Raw genomic sequence first — 19,872 nt, 5'->3', positions numbered from 1 at the left:
ATTATTCTGACATTTTCACATTCTTAAAATAAAGTGGTGATCCTAACTGACCTAAAACAGGGAATTTTTACTAGGATTAAATGTCAGGAATTGTGGAAAAACTGAGTTTAAATGTATTTGGCCAAGATGTATGTAAAGTTCCAACTTCAACTGTAAATATGTTGAAATGAAACCAAAGTGCTGTATAAAATTAAATCAAATAGGACACTTAAAATGTTCAAATCAAAATGCTATTGCACAGAAAACAGTGAACAGTCGGATGCACCATAAACTAAAGCATTGATCATTGGGAACGAGATCAGAATGACTGCTTGATCCATAAATTACATCATTAATTAGGTAGCCTACAAAAAACTAAACCAATCCATATGTTCAACTCAAAAGGCCTGATGAACATGACATTCATAACGCAGCCACATCCCGAGGCCCCGGTGACGACACATTCACAAATTAACAGAAGGTTTAGTATTTTATTTAAAAGCTCTGAAGATGGTAAAATAGTCGTGATCATTTTAGGGAGAACAAAAACTACTTAACCTATATTTGAACACCGCAGAAGCTTCGGCATCTTCCCATTTAAATAGTTTTATTGTTTGACTACTTGAAGAGAACTAGGGCCCGTCACTCGCAGTCCACCTCTTCCAATGCATTGTGGGAAAGCCTCTAATTAAATGAAGAGCTGAGCTGAGTGGAATATCATTCAAACCAAAATCTACAAATTCTAAAGTCTATTTGCGTATTCTGAGAATGCGTAGTGAGGTTGTTTCCTGCTATTCGCTATTCTAATGACCAGCTGTTGTCAAAGCCTAAATGAGTATGACATCAGGCATTTAAAGTACACTAGATTATTTATAAATGTTGCATTCTATTAAAACAGTATTTTCCGCATACTCAAACGGCCTATATTAAGGATGCAAGTATGGCTATTAGGACACGCCCACCATCTAAAAACCTCATATCTTAACCTTCATAATGAAATAAATGACATCCTGGGACTTCCCCCACCAGGCTGCCAGCTAGAATATAATGTCCCGTTGAACCCCAGTTCACCTCTAAACGAGAGAATGGGTCCATTTGGAGCCTGACAGCACCAATAAGCCTACAGCTGATTATAACGTCTCTCCAGTATTCTGTTGTCCAGGCACCATGACAGTGTAATAAACAGTCTGTCTCCATGACAACACGCTGTCAGTGTTCCAAAATTGCACCCTACTCCCTATAAGTCAAATCAAACCTTATTTGTCACCTGTCCCGAATATAACAGGTGAAGACCTCACCTCTTACTGACAAGCCCTTAACCAACAATGCAGGTGGAGAAAGAGTTAAACATTTACTAAATCAATGAAAGAAAATAGAAAGACAATAAAATAACAATAACGAGGCTATATACAGGGGTTACAATGAGACACCAAGAGAAACAGAGAGAGAGAAACCCAGCGAGAGAAACAGAGCGAGAGAAACCCAGCGAGAGAAACAGAGAGAGACCGTATGAGAGCAACAGAGAGAGACCGTATGAGAGCAACAGAGAGAGACCGTATGAGAGCAACAGAGAGAGACCGTATGAGAGCAACAGAGAGAGACCGTATGAGAGTAACAGAGAGAGACCGTATGAGAGCAACAGAGCGAGACCGTATGAGAGCAACAGAGAGAGACCGTATGAGAGCAACAGAGAGAGACCGTATGAGAGCAACAGAGAGAGACCGTATGAGAGAAACAGAGTGAGACCGTATGAGAGAAACAGAGAGAGACCGTATGAGAGCAACAGAGAGAGACCGTATGAGAGAAACAGAGGGAGACCGTATGAGAGAAACAGAGAGAGACCGTATGAGAGCAACAGAGCGAGACCGTGTGAGAGAAACAGAGAGAGACCGTGTGAGAGCAACAGAGAGAAACCGAGTGAGAGAAACAGAGAGAGACCGTGTGAGAGAAACAGAGAGACCGTATGAGAAAACAGAGAGAGACCGTATGAGAGCAACAGAGAGAGACCGTATGAGAGAAACAGAGAGAGACCGTATGAGAGCAACAGAGAGAGACCGTATGAGAGCAACAGAGAGAGACCGTATGAGAGAAACAGAGAGAGACCGTATGAGAGAAACAGAGAGAGACCGTATGAGAGAAACAGAGTGAGACCGTATGAGAGCAACAGAGAGAGACCGTATGAGAGAAACAGAGAGAGACCGTATGAGAGCAACAGAGAGAGACCGTATGAGAGAAACAGAGTGAGACCGTATGGAGAGAAACAGAGAGAGACCGTATGAGAGAAACAGAGAGAGACCGTATGAGAGAAACAGAGTGAGACCGTATGAGAGAAACAGAGAGAGACCGTATGAGAGCAACAGAGAGAGACCGTATGAGAGAAACAGAGCGAGACCGTATGAGAGCAACAGAGAGCAGACCGTATGAGAGAAACAGAGAGAGACCGTATAGAGAGAAACAGAGCGAGACCGTACAGAGAAACAGAGAGAACCGTATGAGAGCAACAGAGAGAGAAAACCGTATGAGAGAAACAGAGAGAAACCTTATGAGAGAAACAGAGAGAGACCGTATGAGAGAAACAGAGAGAGACCGTATGAGAGCAACAGAGCGAGACCATATGAGAGCAACAGAGAGAGACCGTATGAGAGCAACAGAGAGAGACCGTATGAGAAACAACAGAGAGAGACCGTATGAGAGCAACAGAGCGAGAGAAAACAACAGAGAGAGACCGTATGAGAGCAACAGAGAGAACCGTATGAGAGCAACAGAGAGACCGTATGAGAGAAACAGAGTGAGACCGTATGAGAGCAACAGAGAGAGACCGTATGAGAGCAACAGAGCGAGACCGTATGAGAGCAACAGAGCGAGACCGTATGAGAGCAACAGAGAGAGACCGTATGAGAGCAACAGAGAGCAACCGAGTGAGAGAAACAGAGCGAGAGAAACCCAGCGAGAGAAACAGAGCGAGAGAAACCCAGCGAGAGAAACAGAGCGAGAGAAACCCAGCGAGAGAAACAGAGCGAGAGAAACCCAGCGAGAGAAACAGAGCGAGAGAAACCCAGCGAGAGAAACAGAGCGAGAGAAACCCAGCTAGAGAAACAGAGCGAGAGAAACCCAGCAAGAGAAACAGAGCGAGAGAAACCCAGCGAGAGAAACAGAGCGAGAGAAACCCAGCGAGAGAAACAGAGCGAGAGAAACCCAGCGAGAGAAACAGAGCGAGAGAAACCCAGCGAGAGAAACCGAGCGAGAGAAACCCAGCGAGAGAAACAGAGCGAGAGAAACCCAATGAGAGAAACAGAGCGAGAGAAACCCAGCGAGAGAAACAGAGCGAGAGAAACCCAGCGAGAGAAACCCAGCGAGAGAAACAGAGCGAGAGAAACAGAGCGAGAGAAACAGAGCGAGAGAAACCCAGCGAGAGAAATAATTATAAAACAGAGTGAGAGAAAGAGAGAAAAACAGGGTTGGTCCTGGTCAGTCCCTGGATGGGAGACCAGATGCTGCTGGAAGTGGTGTTGGATGGCCAGTAGGAGGCACTCTTTCCTCTGGTCTAAATTAATATCCCAATTCCCCAGGGCAGTGATTGGGGACACTGCCCTGTGCAGGGTGCCGTCTTTTGGATGGGACGTTAAACGGGTGTCCTGACTCTCTGAGGTCATTAAAGATCCCATGGCACTTATCATAAGACTAGGGGTAACACCTCTAAGATAAAATTCCCAATCTGTCCTCAAAACATCACGGTCACCTAATAATCCCCAGTTTACAATTGGTTCATTCATCCCCCTCCTCTCACCTGTAACTATTCCCCAGGTCAATGAGAATGTGTTCTCAGTCAACTTACCTGGTAAAATAACTGAAAAATAAATGTATTTCAGCAGAATTGGGTGAATTCTGACCCATTTCACCTGACAGAGCTGGTGTAACTGAATCAGGTTTGTAGGCCTCCTTGCTCACGCAAACTTTTTCAGTTCTGCCCACAAATTTTCTATAGGATTGAGGTCAGGGCTTTGTGATGGCCACTCCAATACCTTGACTTTGTTGTCCTTAAGCCATTTTGCACAACTTTGGAAGTATGCTTGGGGTCATTGTCCACTTGGAAGACCCATTTGCGACCAGGCTTTAACTTCCTGACTGATGTCTTGAGATGTTGCTTCAATATGTCCACATAATTGTCCTCCCTCATGATGCCATCTATTTTGTGAAGTGCACCAGTCCCTCCTGCAGCAAAGCACCCACACAACATGATGCTGCCACCCCCATGCTTCACGGTTGGGATGGTGTTCTTCGGCTTGCATGCCTCCCCCTTTTTCCTCCAAACATAACGATGGTCATTATGGCCAAACAGTTCCATTTTTGTTTCATCAGACCAGAGGACATTTCTCCAAAAAGTACGATCTTTGTCCCCATGTGCAGTTGCAAACCATAGTTTTTTTTATGGGGGTTTTGGAGCAGTGGCTTATTCCTTGCTGAGCGGCCTTTCAGGTTATGTCGATATAAGACTTGTTTTACTGTGGATGTAGATACTTTTGTACCTGTTTCCTCCAGCATCTTCACAAGGTCCTTTGCTGTTGTTCTGGGATTGATTTGCACTTTTCACACCAAAGTACGTACATCTCTAGGAGACAGAACGCATCTCCTTCCTGAGCGGTATGACGGCTGCGTGGTCCCATGGTGTTTATACTTGCGTACTATTGTTTGTACAGATGAACGTGGTACCTTCAGACATTTGGAAATTGCTCCCAAGGATGAACAAGACTTGTGGAGGTCTTCAATGCTGATTTCTTTTGATTATCCCATGATGTCAAGCAAAGAGGCACCGAGTTTGAAGGTAGGCCTTGAAATACATCCACAGTTACACCTCCAAATGACTCAAATGATGTCAATTAGCCTATCAGAAGCTTCTAAAGCCATGACATAATTTTCTGGAATGTTCCAAGCTGTTTAAAGGCACAGTCAACTCAGTGTATGTAAACTTCTGACCAACTGGAATTGTGATGCAATGAATTATAAGTGAAATAATCTGTCTGTAAACAATTGTTGGAAAAATGACTTGTGTCATGTACAAAGTAGATGTCCTAACCGACTTGACAAAACTATAGTGTGTTAACAAGAAATGTGTGGAGTTTTAATGACTACAACCTAAACTTCCTACTTCAACTGTACGTATTAAGTCATAGACAATGTGATGAGTCTCTTATACGTAGAACACAATCAGAGGTCAATAACATTAGTGGCTGAGTGTAAGAGTGCTGATCGATAAGCATACATACTCCGAAATTATTACTGAATACTGGCCTTTTAGTTAGATAAGAGACTGTGCCCACCTTGCCACCCAGGCTGGCATCGACATGTCTTTGTGTCCTGAAGGCAGTGTCCCCTGTCAGGCCAACCACAGTCTGACAGGCAGTAAGGGATATCACAGGCCTCGCCTTTCCAATTGGATTCACAGTCACAATATACAGCACCTGTTGAGTTCCCAACGCGACACTCCCCTCGGCCAGAACAGTTGTTAGGGCACGTGTTCACACTGAGGGAGGGGAGGAAGAGAGAGGTGACAGGGGAGGAAGAGAGAGGTGACAGGGGGAGGAAGAGAGAGGTGACAGGGGAGGAAGAGAGAGGTGACAGGGGAGGAAGAGAGGTGACAGGGGAGGAAGAGAGAGGTGCCAGGGGAGGAAGAGAGAGGTGCCAGGGGAGGAAGAGAGAGGTGCCAGGGGGAGGAAGAGAGAGGTGACAGGGGGAGGAAGAGAGAGGTGACAGGGGGAGGAAGAGAGAGGTGACAGGGGAGGAAGAGAGAGGGGAGGAAGAGAGAGGTGACAGGGGAGGAAGAGAGAGGGGAGGAAGAGAGAGGGGAGGAAGAGAGAGGTGACAGGGGAGGAAGAGAGAGGTGACAGGGAGGAAGAGGTGACAGGGGAGGAAGAGAGGGGAGGAAGAGAGAGGGAGGAAGAGAGAGGGGAGGAAGAAGAGGAAGAGGGGAGGAAGAAGAGAGGGGAGGAAGAGGAGAGAGAGGTGAGGAAGAGAGAGGGGAGGAAGAGAGGGTGACAGGGGAGGAAGAGAGGGGAGGACAGAGGAAGAGAGAGGTGACAGGGGGAGGAAGAGAGAGGAGGTGACAGGGGGAGGAAGAGAGATGACAGGGGGAGGAAAAGAGAGATGACAGGGGAGGAAAAAGAGAGATGACAGGGGAGGAAGAGAGAGGTGACAGGGGAGGAAGAGAGAGGTGACAGGGGGAGGAAGAGAGGTGACAGGGGAGGAAGAGAGAGGTGACAGGGGAGGAAGAGAGAGATGACAGGGGAGGAAGAGAGAGATGACAGGGGGAGGAAGAGAGAGGGAGGAAGAGAGAGGGAGGAAGAGAGAGGTGACAGGGGGAGGAAGAGAGAGGTGACAGGGGAGGAAGAGAGAGGTGACAGGGGAGGAAGAGAGGGGAGGAAGAGAGAGTGACAGGGGAGGAAGAGAGGGGAGGAAGAGAGAGGTGACAGGGGAGGAAGAGAGAGGGAGGAAGAGAGAGGTGACAGGGGGAAGAGAGAGGGGAGGAAGAGAGAGGGAGGAAGAAGAGAGGGAGGAAGAGAGAGGTGACAGGGGAGGAAGAGGGGAGGAAGAGAGAGGTGACAGGGGAGGAAGAGAGAGGGGAGGAAGAGAGAGGTGACAGGGGGAGGAAGAGAGAGGTGACAGGGGGAGGAAGAGAGAGATGACAGGGGGAGGAAAAGAGAGATGACAGGGGGAGGAAAAGAGAGATGACAGGGGGAGGAAGAGAGAGGTGACAGGGGGAGGAAGAGAGAGGTGACAGGGAGGAAGAGAGGTGACAGGGGAGGAAGAGAGAGGTGACAGGGGAGGAAGAGAGAGGTGACAGGGGAGGAAGAGAGGTGACGGGGGAGGAAGAGAGAGGTGACAGGGGAGGAAGAGAGAGGTGACAGGGGAGGAAGAGAGAGATGACAGGGGGAGGAAGAGTGGGGTGACAGGGGAGGAAGAGAGAGGTGACAGGGGAGGGGAGGAAGAGAGAGAGGTGACAGGGGAGGAAGAGAGGGGTGACAGGGGGAGGAAGAGAGGGGTGACAGGGGAGGAAGAGAGGGGTGACAGGGGAGGAAGAGGGTGACAGGGGAGGAAGAGAGGGGTGACAGGGGAGGAAGAGAGGGGTGACAGGGGAGGAAGAGAGAGGTGACAGGGGAGGAAGAGAGAGGTGACAGGGGAGGAAGAGAGAGGTGACAGGGGGAGGAAGAGAGAGGTGACAGGGGGAGGTGAGAGAGAGAGAGAGACATAAGACAGGAAGGAAGAGTGATGAGATTAGAAGGTATTTAAATATACTGATTAATTGTTCAATCAAGTGTAATGATGTATGCTAATGAGGAGACAAGGGGTTCATAACATAAAACTCTACAGCGTCAAATGTTGTAGAACGAAGAATGACACACATGAGCATTAGACAGTCTGCTTCTATTTCATGTTATTCTGGCTGCAGCAGTCGACAGGTTTGGTGTTTGGGCTCGTTGAGACACTACAGAGAGAGAGACACTGGGGCACGTTGAGACACTACAGAGAGAGAGAGAGAGAGACTGGGGCACGTTGAGACACTACAGAGAGAGAGAGAGATACTGGGGCAAGTTGAGACACTACAGAGAGAGAGAGAGAGATACTGGGGCAAGTTGAGACACTACAGAGAGAGAGAGAGAGAGAGACTGGGGCACGTTGAGACACAACAGAGAGAGAGACACTGGGGCACGTTGAGACACTATAGAGAGAGAGACACTGGGGCACGTTGAGACACTATAGAGAGAGAGACACTGGGGCAAGTTGAGACACTACAGAGAGAGAGAGAGAGAGAGAGAGAGACTGGGGCACGTTGAGACACTACAGAGAGAGAGAGAGAGAGAGACTGGGGCACGTTGAGACACTACAGAGAGAGAGAGAGACTGGGGCACGTTGAGACACTACAGAGAGAGAGAGACACTGGGGCAAGTTGAGACACTACAGAGAGAGAGAAAGAGAGAGACTGGGGCACGTTGAGACACTACAGAGAGAGAGAGACACTGGGGCACGTTGAGACACTACAGAGAGAGAGAGATACTGGGGCAAGTTGAGACACTACAGAGAGAGAGAGAGAGAGACTGGGGCACGTTGAGACACTACAGAGAGAGAGAGAGACTGGGGCACGTTGAGACACTACAGAGAGAGAGAGACACTGGGGCTCGTTGAGACACTACAGAGAGAGAGAGAGACTGGGGCACGTTGAGACACTACAGAGAGAGAGACACTGGGGCACGTTGAGACACTACAGAGAGAGAGAGAGAGAGACAGACACTGGGGCTCGTTGAGACACTACAGAGAGAGAGAGAGAGAGAGACACTGGGGCTCGTTGAGACACTACAGAGAGAGAGAGAGAGAGACACTGGGGCACGTTGAGACACTACAGAGAGAGAGAGACTGGGGCACGTTGAGACACTACAGAGAGAGAGAGAGAGACACTGGGGCACGTTGAGACACTACAGAGAGAGAGAGAGAGAGAGAGAGAGAGAGACCCTGGGCACGTTGAGACACTACAGAGAGAGAGAGACTGGGGCACGTTGAGACACTACAGAGAGAGAGACACTGGGGCACGTTGAGACACCACAGAGAGAGAGACACTGGGGCACGTTGAGACACTACAGAGAGAGAGACACTGGGGCACGTTGAGACACTACAGAGAGAGAGACACTGGGGCACGTTGAGACACTACAGAGAGAGAGACACTGGGGCACGTTGAGACACTACAGAGAGAGAGAGACACTGGGGCACGTTGAGACACTACAGAGAGAGAGACACTGGGGCACGTTGAGACACTACAGAGAGAGAGACACTGGGGCACGTTGAGACACTACAGAGAGAGACACTGGGGCACGTTGAGACACTACAGAGAGAGAGACACTGGGGCACGTTGAGACACTACAGAGAGAGAGACACTGGGGCACGTTGAGACACTACAGAGAGAGAGACACTGGGGCACGTTGAGACACCACAGAGAGAGAGACACTGGGGCACGTTGAGACACCACAGAGAGAGAGACACTGGGGCACGTTGAGACACTATAGAGAGAGAGACTGGGGCACGTTGAGACACTACAGAGAGAGAGACTCTGGGGCACGTTGAGACACTACAGAGAGACACTGGGGCACGTTGAGACACTACAGAGAGAGAGACACTGGGGCACGTTGAGACACTACAGAGAGAGAGACACTGGGGCACGTTGAGACACTATAGAGAGAGACACTGGGGCACGTTGAGACACTACAGAGAGAGAGACACTGGGGCACGTTGAGACACTACAGAGAGAGACACTGGGGCACGTTGAGACACTACAGAGAGAGAGACAATGGGGCACGTTGAGACACTACAGAGAGAGAGACACTGGGGCACGTTGAGACACTACAGAGAGAGAGACACTGGGGCACGTTGAGACACTACAGAGAGACACTGGGGCACGTTGAGACACTACAGAGAGAGAGAGAGAGAGAGACTGGGGCACGTTGAGACACTACAGAGAGAGAGACACTGGGACACGTTGAGACACTACAGAGAGAGAGAGAGAGAGAGAGAGAGAGACACTGGGGCACGTTGAGACACTACAGAGAGAGACACTGGGGCACGTTGAGACACTACAGAGAGAGAGACACTGGGGCACGTTGAGACACTACAGAGAGAGACACTGGGGCACGTTGAGACACTACAGAGAGAGACACTGGGGCACGTTGAGACACCACAGAGAGAGACACTGGGGCACGTTGAGACACCACAGAGAGAGACACTGGGGCACGTTGAGACACTACAGAGAGAGAGACACTGGGGCACGTTGAGACACTATAGAGAGAGAGACACTGGGGCACGTTGAGACACTACAGAGAGAGACACTGGGGCACTTTGAGACACTACAGAGAGAGAGACACTGGGGCACGTTGAGACACCACAGAGAGAGACACTGGGGCACGTTGAGACACCACAGAGAGAGACACTGGGGCACGTTGAGACACTACAGAGAGAGAGACACTGGGGCACGTTGAGACACTACAGAGAGAGAGACACTGGGGCACGTTGAGACACTACAGAGAGAGAGACACTGGGGCACGTTGAGACACTACAGAGAGAGAGACACTGGGGCACGTTGAGACACCACAGAGAGAGAGACTCTGGGGCACGTTGAGACACTACAGAGAGAGAGACTCTGGGGCACGTTGAGACACTACAGAGAGAGAGACACTGGGGCACGTTGAGACACTATAGAGAGAGACACTGGGGCACGTTGAGACACTACAGAGAGAGACACTGGGGCACGTTGAGACACCACAGAGAGAGACACTGGGGCACGTTGAGACACCACAGAGAGAGACACTGGGGCACGTTGAGACACTACAGAGAGAGAGACACTGGGGCACGTTGAGACACTATAGAGAGAGAGACACTGGGGCACGTTGAGACACTACAGAGAGAGACACTGGGGCACTTTGAGACACTACAGAGAGAGAGACACTGGGGCACGTTGAGACACCACAGAGAGAGACACTGGGGCACGTTGAGACACCACAGAGAGAGACACTGGGGCACGTTGAGACACTACAGAGAGAGAGACACTGGGGCACGTTGAGACACTACAGAGAGAGAGACACTGGGGCACGTTGAGACACTACAGAGAGAGAGACACTGGGGCACGTTGAGACACTACAGAGAGAGAGACACTGGGGCACGTTGAGACACCACAGAGAGAGAGACTCTGGGGCACGTTGAGACACTACAGAGAGAGAGACTCTGGGGCACGTTGAGACACTACAGAGAGAGAGACACTGGGGCACGTTGAGACACTATAGAGAGAGACACTGGGGCACGTTGAGACATTACAGAGAGAGAGACACTGGGGCACGTTGAGACACTACAGAGAGAGACACTGGGGCACGTTGAGACACTACAGAGAGAGAGACACTGGGGCACGTTGAGACACTACAGAGAGACACTGGGGCACGTTGAGACACTACAGAGAGAGAGACACTGGGGCACGTTGAGACACTACAGAGAGAGAGACACTGGGGCACGTTGAGACACCACAGAGAGAGAGACACTGGGGCACGTTGAGACACCACAGAGAGAGAGACACTGGGGCACGTTGAGACACTACAGAGAGAGAGACACTGGGGCACGTTGAGACACTACAGAGAGAGAGACACTGGGGCACGTTGAGACACTACAGAGAGAGAGACACTGGGGCACGTTGAGACACCACAGAGAGAGAGACTCTGGGGCACGTTGAGACACTATAGAGAGAGAGACACTGGGGCACGTTGAGACACTACAGAGAGAGAGACACTGGGGCACTTTGAGACACTACAGAGAGAGAGACACTGGGGCACGTTGAGACACCACAGAGAGAGAGAGAGAGAGAGAGAGACACTGGGGCACGTTGAGACACTACAGAGAGAGAGACTCTGGGGCACGTTGAGACACTACAGAGAGAGAGACACTGGGGCACGTTGAGACACTACAGAGAGAGAGACACTGGGGCACGTTGAGACACTACAGAGAGAGAGACACTGGGGCACGTTGAGACACCACAGAGAGAGAGAGAGAGAGAGACTGGGGCACGTTGAGACACTACAGAGAGAGAGACTCTGGGGCACATTGAGACACTACAGAGAGAGAGACGCTGGGGCACGTTGAGACACTACAGAGAGACACTGGGGCACGTTGAGACACTACAGAGAGAGAGAGAGACACTGGGGCACGTTGAGACACTACAGAGAGAGAGAGAGAGAGACACTGGGGCACGTTGAGACACTACAGAGAGAGAGAGAGAGAGAGAGAGAGAGACACTGGGACACGTTGAGACACTACAGAGAGAGAGACACTGGGGCACGTTGAGACACTACAGAGAGAGAGACACTGGGGCACGTTGAGACACTACAGAGAGAGAGACACTGGGGCACATTGATACACTACAGAGAGAGAGACACTGGGACACGTTGAGACACTGGGGCACGTTGAGACACTACAGAGAGACACTGGAGCACGTTGAGACACTACAGAGAGAGAGACACTGGGGCACGTTGAGACACTACAGAGAGAGAGAGACTGGGGCACGTTGAGACACTACAGAGAGAGAGAGAGAGACACTGGGGCACGTTGAGACACTACAGAGAGAGAGAGAGACACTGGGGCACGTTGAGACACTACAGAGAGAGAGAGAGACTGGGGCACGTTGAGACACTACAGAGAGAGAGAGACAGAGACACTGGGGCACGTTGAGACACTACAGAGAGAGAGAGAGAGAGAGACACTGGGGCACGTTGAGACACTACAGAGAGAGACTGGGGCACGTTGAGACACTACAGAGAGAGAGACACTGGGGCACGTTGAGACACTACAGAGAGAGAGACACTGGGGCACGTTGAGACACTACAGAGAGAGAGAGAGAGAGACTGGGGCACGTTGAGACACTACAGAGAGAGAGAGAGACACTGGGGCACGTTGAGACACTACAGAGAGAGAGAGACACTGGGGCACGTTGAGACACTACAGAGAGAGAGACACTGGGGCACGTTGAGACACTACAGAGAGAGAGACACTGGGGCACGTTGAGACACTACAGAGAGACTCTGGGGCACATTGATACACTACAGAGAGAGAGACACTGGGACACGTTGAGACACTACAGAGAGAGAGACACTGGGGCACGTTGAGACACTACAGAGAGAGAGACACTGGAGCACGTTGAGACACTACAGAGAGAGAGACACTGGGGCACGTTGAGACACTACAGAGAGAGAGAGACTGGGGCACGTCGAGACACTACAGAGAGAGAGAGACACTGGGGCACGTTGAGACACTACAGAGAGAGAGAGACACTGGGGCACGTTGAGACACTACAGAGAGAGAGACACTGGGGCACGTTGAGACACTACAGAGAGAGAGACACTGGGGCACGTTGAGACACCACAGAGAGAGACACTGGGGCACGTTGAGACACTACAGAGAGAGAGAGACACTGGGGCACATTGAGACACTACAGAGAGAGAGACACTGGGGCACGTTGAGACACCACAGAGAGAGACACTGGGACACGTTGAGACACTACAGAGAGAGAGACACTGGGGCACGTTGAGACACTACAGAGAGAGAGACACTGGGGCACGTTGAGACACTACAGAGAGAGAGACACTGGGGCACGATGAGACACTACAGAGACACTGGGGCACGTTGAGACACTACAGAGAGAGAGACACTGGGGCACGATGAGACACTACAGAGACACTGGGGCACGATGAGACACTACAGAGACACTGGGGCACGATGATACATTACAGAGACACTGGGGCACGTTGAGACACTACAGAGAGAGAGACACTGGGGCACGTTGAGACACCACAGAGAGAGACACTGGGGCACGTTGAGACACTACTGAGAGAGAGAGACACTGGGGCACGTTGAGACACTACAGAGAGAGAGACACTGGGGCACGATGAGACACTACAGAGAGAGAGAGACTGGGGCACGTTGAGACACTACAGAGAGAGAGAGAGAGAGAGAGACACTGGGGCACGTTGAGACACTACAGAGAGAGAGAGAGAGAGAGACACTGGGGCACGATGAGACACTACAGAGAGAGAGAGAGACTGGGGCACGTTGAGACACTACAGAGAGAGAGAGACACTGGGGCACGTTGAGACACTACAGAGAGAGAGACACTGGGGCACGTTGAGACACTACAGAGAGAGAGAGAGAGACTGGGGCACGTTGAGACACTACAGAGAGAGAGACTGGGGCACGTTGAGACACCACAGAGAGAGAGACACTGGGGCACGTTGAGACACTACAGAGAGAGAGACACTGGGGCACGTTGAGACACCACAGAGAGAGAGACACTGGGGCACGTCGAGACACTACAGAGAGAGAGAGACACTGGGGCACGTTGAGACACTACAGAGAGAGAGAGAGACATTGGGGCACGATGATACATTACAGAGACACTGGGGCACGTTGAGACACTACAGAGAGAGAGACACTGGGGCACGTTGAGACACCACAGAGAGAGACACTGGGGCACGTTGAGACACTACAGAGAGAGAGAGAGACACTGGGGCACGTTGAGACACTACAGAGAGAGAGACACTGGGGCACGATGAGACACTACAGAGAGAGAGAGACTGGGGCACGTTGAGACACTACAGAGAGAGAGAGAGAGAGAGAGACACTGGGGCACGTTGAGACACTACAGAGAGAGAGAGAGAGAGAGACACTGGGGCACGATGAGACACTACAGAGAGAGAGAGAGACTGGGGCACGTTGAGACACTACAGAGAGAGAGACACTGGGGCACGTTGAGACACCACAGAGAGAGAGACACTGGGGCACGTTGAGACACTATAGAGAGAGAGACTGGGGCACGTTGAGACACTACAGAGAGAGAGAGACACTGGGGCACGTTGAGACACTACAGAGAGAGAGAGAGAGACACTGGGGCACGTGGAGACACTACAGAGAGAGAGAGAGAGACTCTGGGGCACGTTGAGACACTACAGAGAGAGAGAGACACTGGGGCACGTTGAGACACTACAGAGAGAGAGACACTGGGGCACTTTGAGACACTACAGAGAGACTCTGGGGCACGTTGAGACACTACAGAGAGAGAAAGACACTGGGGCACGTTGAGACACCACAACTTGAATTGTATCACCATGGAGACGGGACTAGTACCCAGCAGAACTCTGGGTCGTTTGTGTCGTGCCTTTCAAAGATGTTGGGGGTCAGGGCTAACAAGCCTGGTTAACTAACTTCATTATCTATTCATGTTAGCATGGTTAACTTCATTATCTCCTACTGTTAGCCTGGTTAACTAACTTCATTATCTCTTCCTGTTAGCCTGGTTAACTTCATTATCTCTTCCTGTTAGCCTGGTTAACTAACTTCATTATCTATTCCTGCTAGCCTGGTTAACTAACTCCATTATCTCTTCCTGCTAGCCTGGTTAACTTCATTATCTCTTCCTGGTTAACTTCATTATCTCTTCCTGGTTAACTTCATTATCTCTTCCTGTTAGCCTGGTTAACTAACTTCATTATCTCTTCCTGTTAGCCTGGTTAACTAACCTCATTATCTCCTACTGTTAGCCTGGTTAACTAACTCCATTATCTCTTCCTGCTAGCCTGGTTAACTTCATTATCTCTTCGTGCCAGCCTGGTTAACTAACTCCATTATCTCTTCCTGCTAGCATGGTTAACTAACTTCATTATCTCTTCCTGTTAGGGGCGGCAGGGTAGCCTAGTGGGGCGGCAGGGTAGCCTAGTGGTTAGAGCGTTGGACTAGTAACCGAAAGGTTGCAAGTTCAAACCCCCGAGCTGACAAGGTACAAATCTGTCGTTCTGCCCCTGAACAGGCAGTTAACCCACTGTTCCTAGGCCGTCATTGAAAATAAGAATTTGTTCTTAACTGACTTGCCTAGTAAAATAAAGGTAAAATAAAAATAAATCAAATTAGCCTGGTTAACTAACTTCATTATCTCTTCCTGTTAGCCTGGTTAACTAACTTCATTATCTCTTCCTGTTAGCCTGGTTAACTAACTCCATTATCTCTTCCTGTTAGCCTGGATAACTAACTTCATTATCTCTTACTGTTAGCCTGGTTAACTAACTTCATTATCTCTCCCTGTTAGCCTGGTTAACTAACTTCATTATCTCTTCCTGTTAGCCTGGTTAACTAACTTCATTATCTCTTCCTGTTAGCCTGGTTAACTAACTTCATTATCTCTTACTGCTACTCCATTTTATATTTAGCAATCCAGCTGACAAAACAAAGTTGCACTTTTCCTCTTTTGGTAAAGAGCTACTGCAGCTACTGTCCAGACTCACCTGTTATTAAGAAGAGGCCATGCAAGGTCAGACTCACCTGTAGGAGACGCTGGGTCAGGGCTTACCTATATGAGATGTTGAAACCGGTCAGGTTATAAGCAGCGTCGCTGAAGAAGTGGAGGAGGGCGTAACCAGACTGTGAAACCACCTCCGGAACAGTCTCGTTGCCATAGCGCTCAGGAACTATCAACCCACTGCAACAAGGATGGACAAAACCCATCAACACCCTGAATAATTCATCGTTAACCAGGTAAATCAATAATTCATCATTAACCAGGTAAATCAATAATTCATCATTAACCAGGTAAATCAATAATTCATCATTAACCAGGTAAATCAATAATTCATCGTTAACCAGGTAAATCAATAATTCATCGTTAACCAGGTAAATCAATAATTCATCATTAACCAGGTAAATCAATAATTCATCATTAACCAGGTAAATCAATAATTCATCATTAACCAGGTAAATCAATAATTCATCGTTAACCAGGTAAATCAACATCTCGTAACAACATTATGCAGGTTAATACACATTCAAGTAAAGCAGTTTGAGAACAGCAGTGAGGAGCAGATGTCTACCTACAATCACCACAAACCTACAATCACCACAAACCTACAATCACCACAAACCTACAATCACCACAAACCTACAATCACCACAAACCTACAATCACCACCACCTCCATCTACAATCACCACCACCTCCATCTACAATCACCACCACCTCCATCTACAATCACCACCTCCATCTACAATCACCACCTCCATCTACAATCACCACCTCCATCTACAATCACCACCTCCATCTACAATCACCACCTCCATCTACAATCACCACCTCCATCTACAATCACCACCTCCATCTACAATCACCACCACCATCTACAATCACCACCACCATCTACAATCACCACCACCATCTACAATCACCACCTCCATCTACAATCACCACCTCCACCTACAATCACCACCTCCATCTACAATCACCACCTCCATCCACCATCTACAATCACCACCACCATCTACAATAACCACCTCCATCTACAATAACCACCTCCATCTACAATCACCACCTCCACCTACAATCACCACCTCCACCTACAATCACCACCTCCACCTACAATCACCACCTCCACCTACAATCACCACCTCCATCTACAATCACCACCTCCATCCACCATCTACAATCACCACCTCCATCTACAATCACCACCTCCATCCACCATCTACAATCACCACCACCATCTACAATCACCACCACCTCCATCTACAATCACCACCACCTCCATCTACAATCACCACCACCTCCATCTACAATAACCACCTCCATCTACAATCACCACCACCTCCATCTACAATCACCACCACCTCCATCTACAATCACCACCTCCATCTACAATCACCACCACCTCCATCTACAATAACCACCACCTCCATCTACAATAACCACCTCCATCTACAATAACCACCTCCATCTACAATAACCACCTCCATCTACAATAACCACCTCCATATACAATAACCACCTCCATCTACAATAACCAACTCCACCTACAATAACCACCTCCACCTACAATAACCACCACCACCTACAATCACCACCTCCATCTACAATCACCACCTCCATCTACAATCACCACCTCCATCTACAATCACCACCTCCATCTACAATCACCACCACCATCTACAATCACCTCCTCCATCTACAATCACCACCACCTCCACCTACAATCACCACCACCTCCACCTACAATCACCACCACCACCTACAATCACCACCACCACCTACAATCACCACCTCCATCTACAATCACCACCACCATCTACAATCACCACCTCCATCTACAATCACCACCACCATCTACAATCACCACCTCCATCTACAATCACCACCTCCATCTACAATCACCACCTCCATCTACAATCACCACCTCCACCTACAATCACCACCTCCATCTACAATCACCACCACCATCTACAATCACCACCACCATCTACAATCACCACCTCCTCCATCTACAATCACCACCTCCATCTACAATCATCACCAACACCACCACCACCTACAATCACCACCTCCTCCATCTACAATCACCACCACCTCCATCTACAATCACCACCACCACCATCTACAATCACCACCACCACCATCTACAATCACCACCTCCTCCATCTACAATCACCACCTCCTCCATCTACAATCACCACCTCCTCCATCTACAATCACCACCTCCTCCATCTACAATCACCACCTCCTCCATCTACAATCACCACCTCCTCCATCTACAATCACCACCTCCTCCATCTACAATCACCACCTCCTCCATCTACAATCACCACCACCTCCTCCATCTACAATCACCACCTCCTCCATCTACAATCACCACCTCCATCTACAATCACCACCTCCATCTACAATCACCACCACCATCTACAATCACCACCTCCTCCATCTACAATCACCACCTCCTCCATCTACAATCACCACCTCCTCCATCTACAATCACCACCTCCTCCATCTACAATCACCACCTCCTCCATCTACAATCACCACCTCCATCTACAATCACCACCACCATCTACAATCACCTCCTCCATCTACAATCACCACCTCCATCTACAATCACCACCTCCATCTACAATCACCACCTCCATCTACAATCACCACCACCACCACCACCACCACCATCTACAATCACCACCTCCACCTACAATAACCACCTCCATCTACAATCACCACCTCCATCTACAATCACCACCACCACCACCACCACCACCATCTACAATCACCACCACCATCTACAATCACCACCACCACCTACAATCACCACCTCCATCTACAATCACCACCACCATCTACAATCACCACCACCATCTACAATCACCACCTCCATCTACAATCACCACCACCATCTACAATCACCACCTCCATCTACAATCACCACCTCCATCTACAATCACCACCTCCATCTACAATCACCACCTCCATCTACAATCACCACCTCCATCTACAATCATCACCTCCACCACCACCACCATCTACAATCACCACCTCCTCCATCTACAATCACCACCTCCTCCATCTACAATCACCACCACCTCCATCTACAATCACCACCACCATCTACAATCACCACCACCATCTACAATCACCACCACCATCTACAATCACCACCACCATCTACAATCACCACCTCCACCTACAAGCACCACCTCCACCTACAAGCACCACCTCCACCTACAATCACCACCACCATCTACAATCACCACCACCATCTACAATCACCACCTCCATCTACAATCACCACCTCCATCTACAATCACCACCTCCACCTACAATCACCACCTCCACCTACAATCACCACCACCACCATCTACAATCATCACCTCCATCTACAATCACCACCACCATCTACAACCACCACCACCATCTACAACCACCACCACCTCCACCTACAATCACCACCACCTCCACCTACAATCACCACCACCACCTACAATCACCACCACCACCTACAATCACCACCACCACCTACAATCACCACCACCATCTACAATCACCACCACCATCTACAATCACCACCTCCATCTACAATCACCACCTCCATCTACAATCACCACCTCCATCTACAATCACCACCTCCACCTACAATCACCACCTCCATCTACAATCACCACCACCATCTACAATCACCACCTCCTCCATCTACAATCACCACCTCCTCCATCTACAATCACCACCTCCTCCATCTACAATCACCACCTCCTCCATCTACAATCACCACCTCCTCCATCTACAATCACCACCTCCTCCATCTACAATCACCACCACCATCTACAATCACCTCCTCCATCTACAATCACCACCTCCATCTACAATCACCACCTCCATCTACAATCACCACCACCACCACCACCACCACCACCATCTACAATCACCACCTCCACCTACAATAACCACCTCCATCTACAATCACCACCTCCATCTACAATCACCACCACCACCACCACCACCACCATCTACAATCACCACCATCTACAATCA

The 19,872-nt window shown here is 49.4% G+C and overlaps 1 protein-coding gene across 1 annotated transcript in view; it reads right to left on the bottom strand.

Annotated features, from left to right (window-relative positions):
• Nucleotides 1–19,872, bottom strand: part of LOC115124680 (attractin-like) — a 258,129-nt gene that overhangs the window by 181,065 nt on the left and 57,192 nt on the right. Inside the window, exons 4-5 of the mRNA XM_065004469.1 lie at nt 15,890–16,018; nt 5,298–5,500 (exon numbers count right to left, since the gene is read on the bottom strand). Of these exons, the coding sequence (XP_064860541.1) occupies nt 5,298–5,500; nt 15,890–16,018 (332 nt within the window). The remainder of the gene's footprint in view (nt 1–5,297; nt 5,501–15,889; nt 16,019–19,872) is intronic.

Source organism: Oncorhynchus nerka, linkage group LG18, assembly GCF_034236695.1.
Source record: "Oncorhynchus nerka isolate Pitt River linkage group LG18, Oner_Uvic_2.0, whole genome shotgun sequence".
Classification (NCBI taxonomy): Eukaryota; Metazoa; Chordata; class Actinopteri; order Salmoniformes; family Salmonidae; genus Oncorhynchus; species Oncorhynchus nerka.
Note: the sequence above shows the minus strand (reverse complement) of the source record. Positions and strands in the feature narration are given on the sequence as shown.